Source organism: Onychostoma macrolepis, chromosome 01, assembly GCF_012432095.1.
Source record: "Onychostoma macrolepis isolate SWU-2019 chromosome 01, ASM1243209v1, whole genome shotgun sequence".
Taxonomy (NCBI): Eukaryota; Metazoa; Chordata; class Actinopteri; order Cypriniformes; family Cyprinidae; genus Onychostoma; species Onychostoma macrolepis.
The window spans coordinates 24,286,020-24,300,746 of record NC_081155.1 but is presented as its reverse complement, the minus strand read 5'-3'; the positions used below and the strand labels follow the sequence as shown (position 1 = coordinate 24,300,746).

General features: G+C 36.3%; 1 protein-coding gene across 1 annotated transcript in view; it reads left to right on the top strand.

The window, feature by feature from the left end:
* prkx (protein kinase X-linked) overlaps positions 1-13,088 on the top strand; it is a 47,787-nt gene extending 34,699 nt beyond the window's left edge. Inside the window, exons 6-8 of the mRNA XM_058782253.1 lie at positions 2,654-2,711; positions 4,039-4,116; positions 4,974-13,088. Of these exons, the coding sequence (XP_058638236.1) occupies positions 2,654-2,711; positions 4,039-4,116; positions 4,974-5,099 (262 nt within the window). The 3' untranslated portion in view covers positions 5,100-13,088. The remainder of the gene's footprint in view (positions 1-2,653; positions 2,712-4,038; positions 4,117-4,973) is intronic.
* Positions 13,089-14,727: the final 1,639 nt, after the last annotated feature.

Here is a 14,727-nt window from a genome sequence, read left to right as displayed (position 1 = left end):
GAAACTTTTATAGACATTTTTTATTTTCAGTAATAACAGGGTGTCCCTGCTGCATCTCTATAACCAGAAAGGGGTCTTTGACATGAAAAAAGTTGAAGACCCCTGTTTTAGAGAGTTCATAGTTAAAAGAGAGATGCTCTCACAGTTACACATGCATTTTCATGTGCACTGTTTCAAACTAGCTCATGTCCTCTAATGAACTTGTCTAAACATGTCAGCTAAACACACTGGAGTGGAGGCATCCTCCAGATTGCAGACAGGCGGGTGTCTATTTACTCTACACTATTACTCATGGTGCTTTTGATCTAAAGAAGCTCAGGATTCAGCAAATGACCCACTGTCCCCTCTTGATGTTCAAAAAAGTAATCCTTTAGTTTATCCCTCTTAATAAAATACAACAATATCCTCTCTTAGTTTTAGTCATTGCAGCTGTACAAACACAAAATGACATCACAGCTGCATTTCCTAATATGGCTAGTGTCCACTAGGGGCTAAACTGGCGTTCACTGCTGCAAGTAGTCTGCACTCCAGAGACAAAGACAGCTTGAGGAAGCTCTCAGAAATAGAGACAGACAGTCACCTCAGGCAAAGCGAATCCATGTTTCCTTTCGACTGGCATGTTTACTCTAGTTACAATTGTGAAAATATCCGAAACTACGACTTATGTCAGTAGGGATTTAACAAGCTTGATAAGATAATGGTATCCTGAAGTCAAACACACATGATCATTGGAGAATGAATAACATCTGCAAGGGAGGCTAGAGTGAATGGTAAGGTCATCTGTAGCACGATTGCTCCAGGCGTCTCTGGTGTTAGGTTGAGTGAGAACATCAACGGCACAGCAGTAAACATGCTAATGCGCTCGTGTTCGCAGCTTGAAGTCTGTTGGGTAATAGATACAGATTGATTTTAAAACCTAATGCATAAGGGTTATGTGAAAGGCTTAGTGCAGTTAGATTTTTATGTGTGTAGAAATTGTGTTTATGTTATTAAGCTGCATCATGAATAATCTCTTTAAGAGAGTGATTATACTTTTTCAGTAGGTGTACGGCAGGCCTTTGTCAGAAAATATAGGTGTGTGCGCGATTTATTTTTTAATAACATTTTTGTTATTTTCATGAATTTTGTTTTTGGCATATTTTAACACTTTGGTAAGGGCCTGTTGTTAACAGTATTTAAATACATTAGCTAACATGAACTAACAATAAAAAAAGCTTCTAAAGTATTTATTAACAGTTAGTTAACATTTACTAATACATTATTAAAATCACATATCTGTTAGTATTATTTAATGGATACAACCTAACATAAACTAAAAATAAACAGTTGTAGCAGTTGAATGGTTGTTAACTATAACAATTATTATTATTTATTACAACCATGTTATCTAAGATTAATAATAAAACTGTACCTGTAAAGCTTTTCTTTTTCTTTTCCTTTAAAAAGTTTTAGTTAATGCATTAAGCAATGTAAGCTAGTGGGACCATTTCCTTTAAAGTTTATTTCTTGCAAAAGGGAACAGCACACTTTATTCGTGTTTCTTTTTGAAGTAATTATTTATGTATTAACTACATTACTTTTTCAGGACTTGTTTTTAAGTTTTCAAATAGTATATTATGTTAAAGAGCAGATTTAAGATATTGTAAGTTTATAATGCTGTGATACCTAAATTCACTTGAAGCATACAAACCCAGTTTTTTCCATAGAATATAAATTTAAATATTAAATTTAGAGGGGTCATCGGACGCGACATGCACTTTTGCAAGTTATTTGAACTGAAATGTATGTTTGCAGTGTGTGTACACAACCACCCTATAATGATAAAGATCCACCCAGTGATTTTTTTTTTTTTTTTATCTCGTTAAATCATTTCCCCTTTCTCATATCAAGCCATTCTCGGATGCCTGTCTGTGTGACGTCACACAGACCCAGGCCCCTCCCATGATTGTTGATTGACACTTTACCTTAGACCCGCCCTGAGTGAGATGTCATCAGTCCGCCATTGTTTCAACGCCGGAGCGGTTTTTGACAAGAAAGACAATTAAGGTGTTTTGTTGTTGGATGTAATAATGAACATAGCAGTCGTCATTTACTCTCGACATCTGAGCCGCTGAAGACACAGTGGATTGTTTTTGAAGGGAATGTGCCCCATGATCTATCTGAATGCATTTATATTTGCGCGAATCATTTGTGATCCAGCCTCACCTACAGAAGTGAGTATTAGGTTCTGTTATGAATCTTTGCAAATCGCCTTTCCTAATAACATGCTAGTTAGCAAGTTCCGTGGCTAAAGTAAACAGTATCATGAGAACGGCTCGTCACCCCACGGAAGAGAGGGGCGGGGTGAGCAGAGCTCATTAGCATTTAAAGGAACATGGACTAAAAGGGCTTGCTGAAAACAGAGCTGATTTTGACCATTGAGAAATTTTAACCAAAGTATGTTATAGACTTTTCATTGAGACCCTAAAGAATCATATCAACTTGTGGAAAATGTGCATCCGACGACCCCTTAAAATATCGATGTGTCTCTACTCGTAATGCCTGCCTTCATGAAATTGAGCATCTTAATTTTCTTGTGTTTATTAAAATAATTTAATATTTAAATCAGGTGCATTTTAGCATATTGGTTCTCATCTTGTCTTTGTTTATCTAGGGACCTAATCAAGAAGTTTTTGGTGATTGATCGGGCAAGAAGGCTTGGAAACATGAAGGTAAGCAAGATGCTGGTGACAGATATTTTATATGGTAATACTGCTTGTATGGTTGAGCAAAGTATTTCAGCAGGAATCAGCATCTGGGATATTTCCTTTGAGAAGGCTGTATGGCTTTATGGCCTTTTTATAGTCATCTCAAACTCAAGGCCATGTTGAAAATCTATGAATCATCTAACAGAATAAACTCTGTTTCTAGGCCAGCTATGCATCTTAATAAAGCTGCACGTGGCAAATAATAAGACCTTGATTGAGTCTTGCGAGATCTTTCTCCCAAAGGCCACAGTATGCCACATATGTTTCCAGTTACGATAAGAAGGCTTCCTATCTGCCTAGAGGAGATGAGATGAGGCTCTGGAGAAACTCCCTGGACATTCAGAGAGTGATTCTGACACCGGGCAACTCTCCCACTACACCTCCTTCCAACCCCCATCAGACGAGGTGGATACTGGGGAAAGAACTACAGACAGAGTTCTTGTGCAAAAGGTTTCTGCATCTTTAGCTATAGTAATTCAAACAGTTACGGTTTAATGGCATTTACTTTTCTAAATTGTCCTTTCAGAGGAAATAATTCAGTAACTGGCGCCAGATGAAGTGGCAGCATGCGCCAGGCCTGTCATGCGTAATGTGATGCATATTGTGACGGTGATGTCATGGGAAGTTTGTGCGTCATTTTCCCATTAGATCCAGTTAATGCCGTTATTATAATTCTCCACACGTGAGGAATGAGCTCTGCTGAAATATGTATCTCACTGTTCTGTTTGTTTGGGGTTTATTCCTTTTTGTCATCAGATCAGATTCAGAGCAAGAGACAAAGATGGAAAAGCTTCTCTTTTTTTGTCACTTTGGGTGGACTTCCCAGGCTAGATGCTTCTGTTGTTAATTTAGCACTTTCTTTCTTTTGCTTTTACTCCTCTGACTACATACAATGAGAGTTTAAGACGCGGCAGCCTAATCGCAGCTGTGTTTGCACTGTTTCCACAGCGCTCATTCACAAGTGCTGATATCTGTTATTCCACTTGAGTGAATGTGTATCTGTCATGGTCCCACAGTGCAATGCATGGCCCAAATTCTGAGGTTTCTAGAAGACCTCAGTAGGGTAGCATAGTTGTCCTACTTTTGTTTTCCCTCTCTAAGAAACTAAAAAGACAGCACGGTGGCTGAAAAGACTGTTTGGGGTCAAATGAGAAGTGTCATGTACAATGTTAAATGAGGTTTTTATTCTTACTCTGGTGGTTTGTCTCAAAATGTTAGACGTCATTCTGCATTTATGTTCATTTACTTATAGTAATCAATCGTGTTGTGTATTATTTTTGTCGTCTTCCAGAATGGAGCTGATGATGTGAAGAAGCACAGATGGTTTAAGTCAGTAGACTGGGATTCTGTGCCCTGTAGAAAACTCAAGGTAAGCATCGTATAGAGCTTTAGAATATGTCCTGTTATTAAAGATCCACTATTCATTTTTGTAAGATTTCTAAGTCATTACTGGCCACATAAACCGTGACAACGCCTCATCTTTTACTTGATTTACTGGTAGAATTATACTGCTGGAATATTTCCCATGGTTTACTGGACGTATTGCAGTTCCCCAGAAATACTTGGTAGCAGATAGTGGAAAGTTTACATGCCCATTCAGTTTGGGGTCAGTCGATTGAAAACAGTAAAAACATTACGGTAACACTTCAGTATAGCGACCGATTCTCACTATTTGCTTTATAGCATGCCTATTATTAACACATTGGCTGTTTATTAGTACTTATAAAGCACATATTCTGCATGACCATATTCTACCCAGTACCTAAACTTAACAACTACCTTATTAACTATTAATAAGCAGCAAATAGGAGTTTATTGAGGTAAAAGTCATAGTTAATGGTTTGTTAATAGCAAGAACTGGACCTTAAAATAAAGTGTGACCAACACTAGCATTGTATATTGTTGTAATATTAAAATGGTTATTTAACATAACAAAATATGAATTAAATATAATTACTTAGCTTATTCCTGTGATGGCAAAGCAGCCATTATTCCAGTTTTTAGTTTCACATGATCCATTTCTTATTATTATAAATGTTGAGGAGGGAAAACAGTAATACATTTAGAAACTGTGATACATTTTTTTAAAAGCCTTTTTGATGAATACTGTCACTTTTGATCAATTTAATGATTCATTTCTTTACTGACTGTACATTTTGGAATGATAATGTGTATTTCACTTTATCTAAAGCCTCTTTAATGAGTTTTTTCTCATTGCTGTGACAGCCGCCCATAGTTCCCAAGGTATCTCACGAGGGTGACACGTCTAACTTTGACACCTATCCAGAGGATGAGTGGAAGAAGGACACACCAGTACCAGCTAAGGATCTGGAAATTTTCAAGAACTTCTGAAAAAATATATATTCTTTAATGAATAAAAAGACAGGACTGGTAGAAGATAATGATTTAGAGCTGAAGTTTTAATCTAACCATTCAGGGGACATTTAAAAAGTCATAGTTGCATTATTATAGGCATGTTTTGCCTGCTTGTCCCTGAGTCCTGCACACTTGAGAAACAGAAACAGACTTCTTCTGATCATCATTGTTGTCAACATAATCATGGTCAAACATTTACAGAGGAAACAGTTCATCACTTCAGCATCATCTAGTAAGTGATGAGCAACTTGATTCAACACTCTTATATTATGCAAAAGTAATGTTTTTAAAGAGTTTAAATAAGCAATATCAAGGTTCTGTTCAATGTTCTTTTTGCTGGATCAAAACAATGTCTTCGCTTATGCCTAAACATGTATGGTCATGGTTGTGTTTTGGCTTTATATCTTAAAAATCTTGCTGAATTAGAGCTTTAAGCCTGACAAATTTAGTTTTCTGGTTATCTGAACTTGCCGTGTTGATCCTTTCCTCCCACATGGTATTGCTATATACATTTCGCAACATTAGGCCTGTTTCACACTGCACTCTCGAGCAGACATGTAAACAAAGCAAAAGCGTAACTGCAACATTATGCTTTTATACTAGCAGCATTTTTCCAGCATAACAACCTAACCAGCCTATTCAAAAAAACAAAAAATGCATAGTCAATGTAAATGACGGCAATGCATTTTAAAATGATAATTTATTAAAATAATTAAGACTACAAAATGTACATCCAAAATGTCATTAATCTACAGAACCCAAATTTCAAACTATAGCGATGACTTGGATTCAGTCATATTTACTAAACAGAAAGTGCTGCTGTGTGTGTGTTTTGATAAGTCAATAGTTTACTCCTGTTTTTTTTATTTATATACTGCAACCTTTTGATGTTGTAGGCTATGTAAAAAAAAATGCTTTGGCAAATTAATTATTACATTAAATCATAATTATGAGGGGGAAAGGATGAAGTTATGAGTCAAGCTAGAATTATAAGTTAAATTTGATCTCAGTTTATGACTTTATATATATTTTATGACCCCCCCGCCCATAGTCGAAATTATAACTTTGAAATAAAAAAAAGTTGTAATTATAATTGGAAATTCAGATTAAAATGTCATGACTCTGTTTCAACTTGTCATGCCATTTTATCTCATAATATGAGATTTTGGACTTTTCGTCATTTGTATTTTTATTTCTACTTTTATCGCATCATTTTATCTCGTAACAGTTTCTTTGTCATAATTGCAAGCTTTTATTTTAGAATTATGACTTGCTCAAGTAATAATTTAGACACTTTGTCATGATTTATTTACCAAAGCTTTCAAACATATGAGTCCCAAAATAAATGCACAGGAGTCGTCTACAGTGTGAAACAGAACGTGTTTTTGTGTTGTGCTGCTTTTTCATTCTTTTTCTAAGTATACATACATTAGACCGATGTGTTTGACCATTGCGCTGTCTCGCTTATTTTGTTTTCCTTTTGCATCAGCGCTATAATTGCGGCAAGTTAAAAATGTTCAAATAAGTACAACTGCCCTGCCTTGTTTTCCATTCATCAGTGTTCATCAGTGTTGCGGCTCTGCAGTTAGATACTATTGTGCATCATCTCAAGTTGACCACAAAAGCGCAGTTTGTGTGAATGGCCCCAAGAATCCAAAGAGCTTTTGAACACGTTCCTACCAGGATTTCAGACTAAGAATAGCAGGTGAAGTAGAGGCACAGTAGCACTTACCTAATCAAACATGACCTCACAAACCTGTAGGTAACTAATAAATTAGCATTAATGCTTGTATTATGAGATGCCTGTTCACATACTTTGGCTGTTGTGCTTGATGTTCTGTATGTGTTTACTAATTGGTTAAGTGCATAAACAATTTACTAGCCAGGTGTTTTCTAAAGTTGCCTTGCATAGTCATGGGGGTGAATTTAGCAAACACAGTTTACATTGCTTTGTAATGCTACTTTATATATGTTTGGCGTTTAAAAGCCTTGCATAATGGGAAGAGAATTGACTATGGTGTGAAATGCTTTAGAAATGTAGCTACTGTGTGTATGTTCAAAACAATTCTTCCTGTTTCTGGACTTCCATAGATTTTCTTAACTGCTTTTGTCTGAAGCAGTAATCTATCATTGTACAGTGTCTACTGAATATCATTTATTTGATATAATTTCTTGAAATGACTGTTCTTTTTAAATTGCAAATGCAGTTTTATACTAAGGAAAGCAACTTGCAGATTTCATATGGACTTGACAGCTGTTACCATCTTGTGGATATTTGTTGGTTTTTTTTTTTTTTCTCTCTCACTGTTTGTTGGTCATTGTTTCCTGTGTGAATAATTTTGCTGTATTTTCAATTTTTAGAGTTTTCTTTTTTACACTTGTTTGAGAAAAAAAAAATGTAATTTATATTGTTTGCAACAGCAAAAACTAAACTGAAGTTCTATGAACTTAAAAATTGACACACACCCAGCATAGGATTTTGTACTGGATTTTAATCACACTTTTCTTTTTTTAGTTTATCGGTACTTTCATTTTATTGCCTTCTGAACATTATGGTGTATTTTGGATGGTAAAAGTGCAATGTTACCTGCAACCAAGCTGTTACAAAAACTTGAGAAAATCTGCAAATCCTATATCCATGAAAATAAACTGAACTTTTCATGTGGGCAAAACTAATAGACCTGCAGCCTGTTATAACTTTTCAGTGTACTCTGACCAAACTTGCTGAAGTCTTATTGAGATGGGTTGGACTCTCAGTTTGATGGCACCAAGCCATACGCTCATTCACTCAGGAACCTTTTAAACTACAAGCTTAGTGGAAATTATTAGACCATTTACTGTTAGTAAGAGTCTTAATATATTCTCATTTTTCTATATACCCACGATTAAGTGCTTGCCACAGTTTCATATGCTAGTATTTCCCTCAGTTGGTCCCTTTATAGTTTATTTTCCTTAAGTATTCATGTTAAATGTATATTAAATGTGCATTAACAGAACAAATTAGCATCACTCCTTCCCTGCAAAAGCAGATGAATGATCTCATTCATTAAGGTGCCTTGAGACGGTTGCATTTTTAAGAGGTTATTTCACTCTCTAACCCCTGTGGTTAGACTTCACCCGTAGAGAAATGTTCAAACGTAACTTTCTTTCTTCGCTCTGCTCCTTGTAAAATCTGACTACAGTTTAAACATTTTAAAGACATTTAGTCCTTTCAGACACACCGCTGGGACAGACTAATTTTACTTAATAGTTCCCTTACGGTCTTCAAAATGCCTGTACGATGGATCTGTCCCCAACCTTATAGGAAATGGTTTTAATGTATGGTATATGTACCCACCGCACTTTGGCAGCTCTGCGTAATATATTTCTACTTGTGACAGGAAAGCAGAAAAACACATTTTCATTTAACAACACGATTATGGTGTATTCATCTTTGTGTACACTCGTCTGTTTGCGTTCGGGTTGCTTAAATACAACAAATTTTGGATGCATCGCCATTTGAAAAATGTTCTCCGAAAGGTTGCAGCTGCTGTTTTAATTCTTGGTACTGTCAACGCAGCTCTATACCTGATGACACTTTTTGGCTGAGTCAGTGGCGCTGAATGCTGTTCTTTAATCTCTTTTTGTCCTGTAGAAGACTTGATTTTGTTCGTTTATTGCATCAGAGTTACTTTATTTATTAGCAAAAGAAATTACAGTGTCAGTGCTGCTGTGTTGGAAATAAACCTGATGTGAATTTGCAGCTTGGAGCAAGGAATCTTAAAAGTTGCTGAGTGTGGTGGAGTCTACTTCTATAAACCCAACAAACCTACCATTACTCCATCGTTCACCTACATGGCTCTCACTTAACCCCTCACCTCCTGGAGTAAACCCCCAAAAACCTCCATTTAGAAACAAAACTACGCGGGACGACACCTTGTAATGACTGGTAACCACAGTGATCAGTGCAATTAAATGGCTTTAGGTTCTGATCTCATCAGAGAGTCCTGTCATCAGACTACCACCACACCTGCAATGAGATATTATCATAGAGGAAACTCCACCCATCTACCAGCTACACCTCATGCTGCCTTCACATGCTATCAGACATGAACGGCCTCTCAAGTTTACAACTAGGAACCTCTGAGATTATTTTGATTCCCGAGTTTCAGAGTTGGGCAGTTTAAGGGGGCACTTACACAACACCGTTTTGAACTAAAAACAGAAAACTTATGCTTTTTTTTGCTGTTCATTTACACAATTTGTTTTGGGGGCCTGAGAATTGGGGGTTCAAAGGGCAAATTGTTGAAAATGATACTGTTATTGATTCCATGTAAACTACAATTATGCAAATTTGTAAAAGCGGTCGCATCGTGTATTATGTGTATTTACCGCTCTCCAGCTCTGTAGATGAATGCGTATATGCACAAAAGCATAGTCTTTCTTTACAAAGTCACAACGCCAACTACTGGCCTGCATCATACAGCGTTTTTAGTTGTTTTTGCAGATCCATGTGAGCAAAACTTTTTAAAATGATGTTTATATGGTTGGCAAGAAATGGGACACTACATTGGATCTGTTGAAATCTGTTGGATATTGACTAAATATCTGAAATGCATTTTGGCTTTAATAAGATTTCCGCAAGCAATGAGCAAATATGAACCTGGTGTCCTCCATGATTTGTAATTTGTATTTAAACCTTCAGAATTGGGAAGTCGGAAATCAGCATGTTTAGGCAGAATTAGACAGATTCTTGTCCATAATGCCAAACTAATCATGATATAAAGGCAGAAACTAGATCAGATAAATGTAGAAATTCACTGTGGTTTTTGTTTTGAGAACTATTGGATATGGCGGCTTACCTTATCATCTAGCATGCCTTGTGCCAACTTGGAGGTCTTGACCTTCTCAGCTGTATCCAACAAATAAAATCATGCACCATAATTTTGACTCATTCTGTTGAATTAATATTCAATCTATTGTAGTAAAAATGTTTGATCATTTTATGAATTAATTTTAAAGACCCAACATTTTTATAGTTACTGTAGATGTGTTGTACATTGTGCACACATCAGAAAGCTGTTAGTGGGCTACACCAAGCAATGTCCTTCTTTTTTGAAAGGAGGAGTGTGTCTGTGAATGTGATCAAGCTGCCTTCAGATACTTGACTTGGTTTGCATTTGGCTCTGATTTGAACGTTTTCTGTGTAGAATTATCATATGCAGGTCTTTCACTGATACACACCTGTTAGTACTTAGGAAGGGAAGCTCACCGTCTGAGAGTTTGTCTCGGTCAATAGAAAAACAGTGATGGTTTATCCCAGATTTGGCTCACATTCAGTCTCCTGGAGAAGCTTTGCATTGTTGAGATCCAGCACTATCAGCACTGAGTCGTGAAACTCTAATTGTCCATTATAAAAATAAAATAAAAAATGCTTACATTAAAGTACATTACATGGGACCCAAAATATATAATAATATAAAAAAGCATTGACTTTGAACAGGCTAAGATTTTTTTTTTGGTGTCTGTATAATGGCCGCATTTCTTTTGGACATGCAGCAATATCAGAGGACCTGGGAGTAAAAACGGCTTAGAACAGCAAGTTCCTGGCAAGGTATTAACTAAGTTCAAACTAAATATCCTTTTAGGTTTTAAAGGCATAGTTTACTATTCCTGTAAGTGCACTCACTGGGAGCAGCTTCTTGGTAATTAAAGGAGCTGTAAGCGATTTCAGGCATTTTCCTAGTTTCCACCATTTCGCTAACTTCCATTACCAAATTCCACCCTCTCTCCAAAGACATGTCAGCAAACCTGCAAAATGAGTCGCTGAATTTCAACTTACAGCAACTTTAAGTCTATATAGTGTTTATTCCCATTCTGATGTTTTCCAGTAATTCAGTCAGATGTGCGTTGTATGGTAAGGACTTTGATTTTTTTTAAAAAGAAAGAAAAAAAGAACATCAATTAAATGCGATAAAGCAGACGAAAAGCAAATCATCAGATAGTTAAACCGCTTACTTCATTTGAAGCATGGTTGGGAACATACTTCTTAGAGATTTGTTTCAAGTAAACAAAGAAAGCAGGCAGCTGGATATTGTAACAGGAATAACTCAAAGTGCATCTGTTTCTAAGTTATGCACTAATTGTATTTCTCTTCTCATAATTTCCATATCCCCGTCCCCTTTAGTCGATCAAGGTAAACACACAATCTAATCTAACTACTTTTGCAGACTTGGAGAAGGTTTCTGATCAAAAGAGAATCCATGCAATGGTTTATGAATGAAGCCATCTAATTTCTAACACATTTATATTCAAAAACTATTCCAACTATTATTAGAGGAATAGTTCACCCAGAAATTAAAATGATCATTTACTTCACACTCATAATTTTATACTGAAAAATGTTATCAACTGTTTTTATCGATGCAATGAAAGACAGTGGGATCTAATGTTGTTTATTACATAGAATAAAGAAAGTTGGTAACACTTTATTTAGACATTCTACTAACAGTAAGTTACTTTGCAACTACATGTCAACTAGCAGTCATTAGAGTATTAGTAGACTGTCTGCTTAATCATTTTTAACGCTTTATTTTGATGGGTCCACAACATACTGACTAAGAGAAACTTTGCAAGTATATGTCAACTTATTCTACTAACCCTAAACTTACCCTTACACTCTACTCTGGGAGTTAGTAGACATGTAGTTGCAAATTAATGAGAATTAGTTGACATGTAGTTACAAAGTTACTTCTAGTTAGTAGAATGTCTAAAGTGGACTATCAAAATAAAGTGTAACCAGAAAGTCATACAGGTTTGGAACAACATGAGGGTGAGTAATGATTACAAAAAATAAATTTTTGATAAACTAAAGTGTCAGTTGAAGCAAGCGGATATCAGGCACAAAACCCTGCAGTTTTGGGAACAGTTAAGGTCAGTATATATAAGAGCCATAGAGACCATATCTAGGTCAGCCTAGAGTCCCCATTTGACCACCGGCAATGCTGTAATATTTCTTGATTAACCAGCTGTTGAGTGTAACAGCAGCTGAATTTAGAGCAGGCCTCTCTGGTGATGGTCATTGCACAAATATGCTTACTCAGATCTAAACGTCCATTTGCAGAGCCTCTGGGGAAGGAGTGAACTGTAGCTCTCATGATTACAGTCTAACGGTCTGATTAGAGGGGACGTCGTTGCACGGAAATGAGAATGAAATTAGAGGGGATCTTCTTGCATGGAGAAGTAGAAGATCTAATTGAAATAATATTATATTTGATCTGCGTCTTTTCCAAGCGGTGGATAAGAGCAATAGAGGAGACTTTTATATGAACATATTTATGATTTATGGCTGTAACTGTCAGAATGCATCAGTTTCATCACGATTTGGACTCGCACAAAAGACTGATTTAAAACACTCAACGTTTCTATTTAATTAACTGCAATGCTTTTCTTGGGGCCTTATGGGTACCAGATTCCTTCACTGTTCATCCAGGGTTGTTTTGAGTGAATTGTTAATGGAATTTGATCTGACTTTATTCAGACTTTTACAGAAAAGCAGACACACATGTATGACACAAATAAATCATTTTAACAGTTGTTTTCCTCAAAGTCTGCAAATAATGGCAAGGCTCTTTGTAAATGAATTGCTTGGTGGTCAGTCTGCATCATCAGATTGACTCAGCTTGGTTTTTATTCATAATGGGGAACTGACTGATTTGTTATGTCTCGTCTTTGTTCTTGCTTGTGAGTAATGGCATCAAAATTTTGCTTATGAAAACAAGTTTAAGATCTACACACAAAAATATAATCAAAGATGTCTCTCAGCATTGCGCCTGGCTATTATTTAATGCAACGAGTGCCACGTTTTTAAGATATCAAGATGTCAGTGAAAAACAGTTCAGTTTGTAAAATGCATTGTAGACCTGTCCATTCTGTTCCATTATACATCCTGTGTAAGTTTGGTTTGATGAGGAACGTTGCCTTTTGTAACTGCATGTGAAGGTAGCAGTTCAAGCTTGAATTGCTCCACTGGAAATAAAATCAAAATCTAGTTTATTTTAAGGTATTACTTTGTATTATTATAACTGTAATAAATTACATATACACACTGTATATATAACCCAGCTGGGTCCTTAACGGAAGCATTTTGTGGTACAGTTGTATCTGCTGTGTTTTCATGCTTCCCACTTGAGGTTTGTCATAGCTTTGTTTCATCGCTCCAGCAAGCACTGCTTGTTTGGATATTTTAATTCTCCACTTGGACTCATTATGTTTGGACTGGTGAGTAATTGCATGCTGATCCATGCATATATATATATATATATATATATATATAATATAATATAATATAATTTTGATGATTAGAGCTTACAGCTCATGAAAATCAAAAATCCAGTATCTCAAAATGTTATAATATTTACATTTGAGTTTCATTAAATGACCATCCCTACAATTTAAATTCTGGGTATCTCTTGTTCTTTGAAACCACAATAATGGGGAAGACTGCTGACTTGGCAATGGTCCAGAAGACAATCATTGACACCCTCCACAAAGAGGGTAAGTCCCAGAAGGTCATTACTGAAAGGGGTGGCTGTTCACAGAGTGCTGTATCAAAACATATTAAATGCAAAGCAACAGGGATGACCGCAAGCTTGAGAATACTGTCAAGCAAAGTCGATTCAAACACTTGGGAGAGCTTCACAAGGACTGGACTGAAGCTGGAGTCAGTGCATCAAGAGTCACCACGCTCAGACGTCTTCAGGAAAAGGGCTACCAAGCCACTTCTGAACCAGAGACAACGTCAGAAGCATCTTACCTGGCCTAAGGAGAAAAAGAACTGGACTGCTGCTCAGTGGTCCAAAATCCTCTTTTCAGATAAAAGTAAATTTTGCATTTAATTTAGAAATCAAGGTCTGAAGGCTGGAGGAAGAGTGGAGAGGCACAGAATCCAAGCTGCTTGAAGTCCAGTGTGAAGTTTCCAAAGTCAGTGATGATTTGGGGTGTCGTCTGCTGGTGTTGGACCATTGTGTTTTATCAAGTCCAAAGTCAATGCAGCCGTCTACCAGGAGATTTTGGAGCACTTTATACTTCCATCTGCTGACAAGCTTTATGGAGATGCTGATTTCCTTTTCCAGCAGGATTTTAGCACCTGGCCACAGTGCCAAAACCATTTCCAAGTGGTTTGCTGACTTTGTTGACTTTCATGAGCTGTAAGCTCTAATCATCAAAATTAAAAAAAAAAAAAAAACTTGAAATGTTTTACTTTACATGCAATGAATCTAGAATATATGAAAGTTTCACTTTTTGAAATAAGTTACAAAAAAATGAACTTTTTCACGATATTGTAATTTTTTGAGATGCACCGTTTCTTCTCTCTGTTGACAAATGCAAGAATGCATTGCAGTTCAGCAAATCACATTCAGATCTGCTTCCAATAGAGTATGCAACACTCGCTTTTTACAATCAAATCAACAACCAATAAATTACATCAAGTCTTGCTCTGTGCCATTTCAAGCTCGATAAATTGTATCAGTCACGATACAGAAATAAAGTCAGTCACAACTTCTATTTCATGCCAACTATAAGAAACAGCAAAATTGTATTTGAAATGCATTTTAAAAGAGCA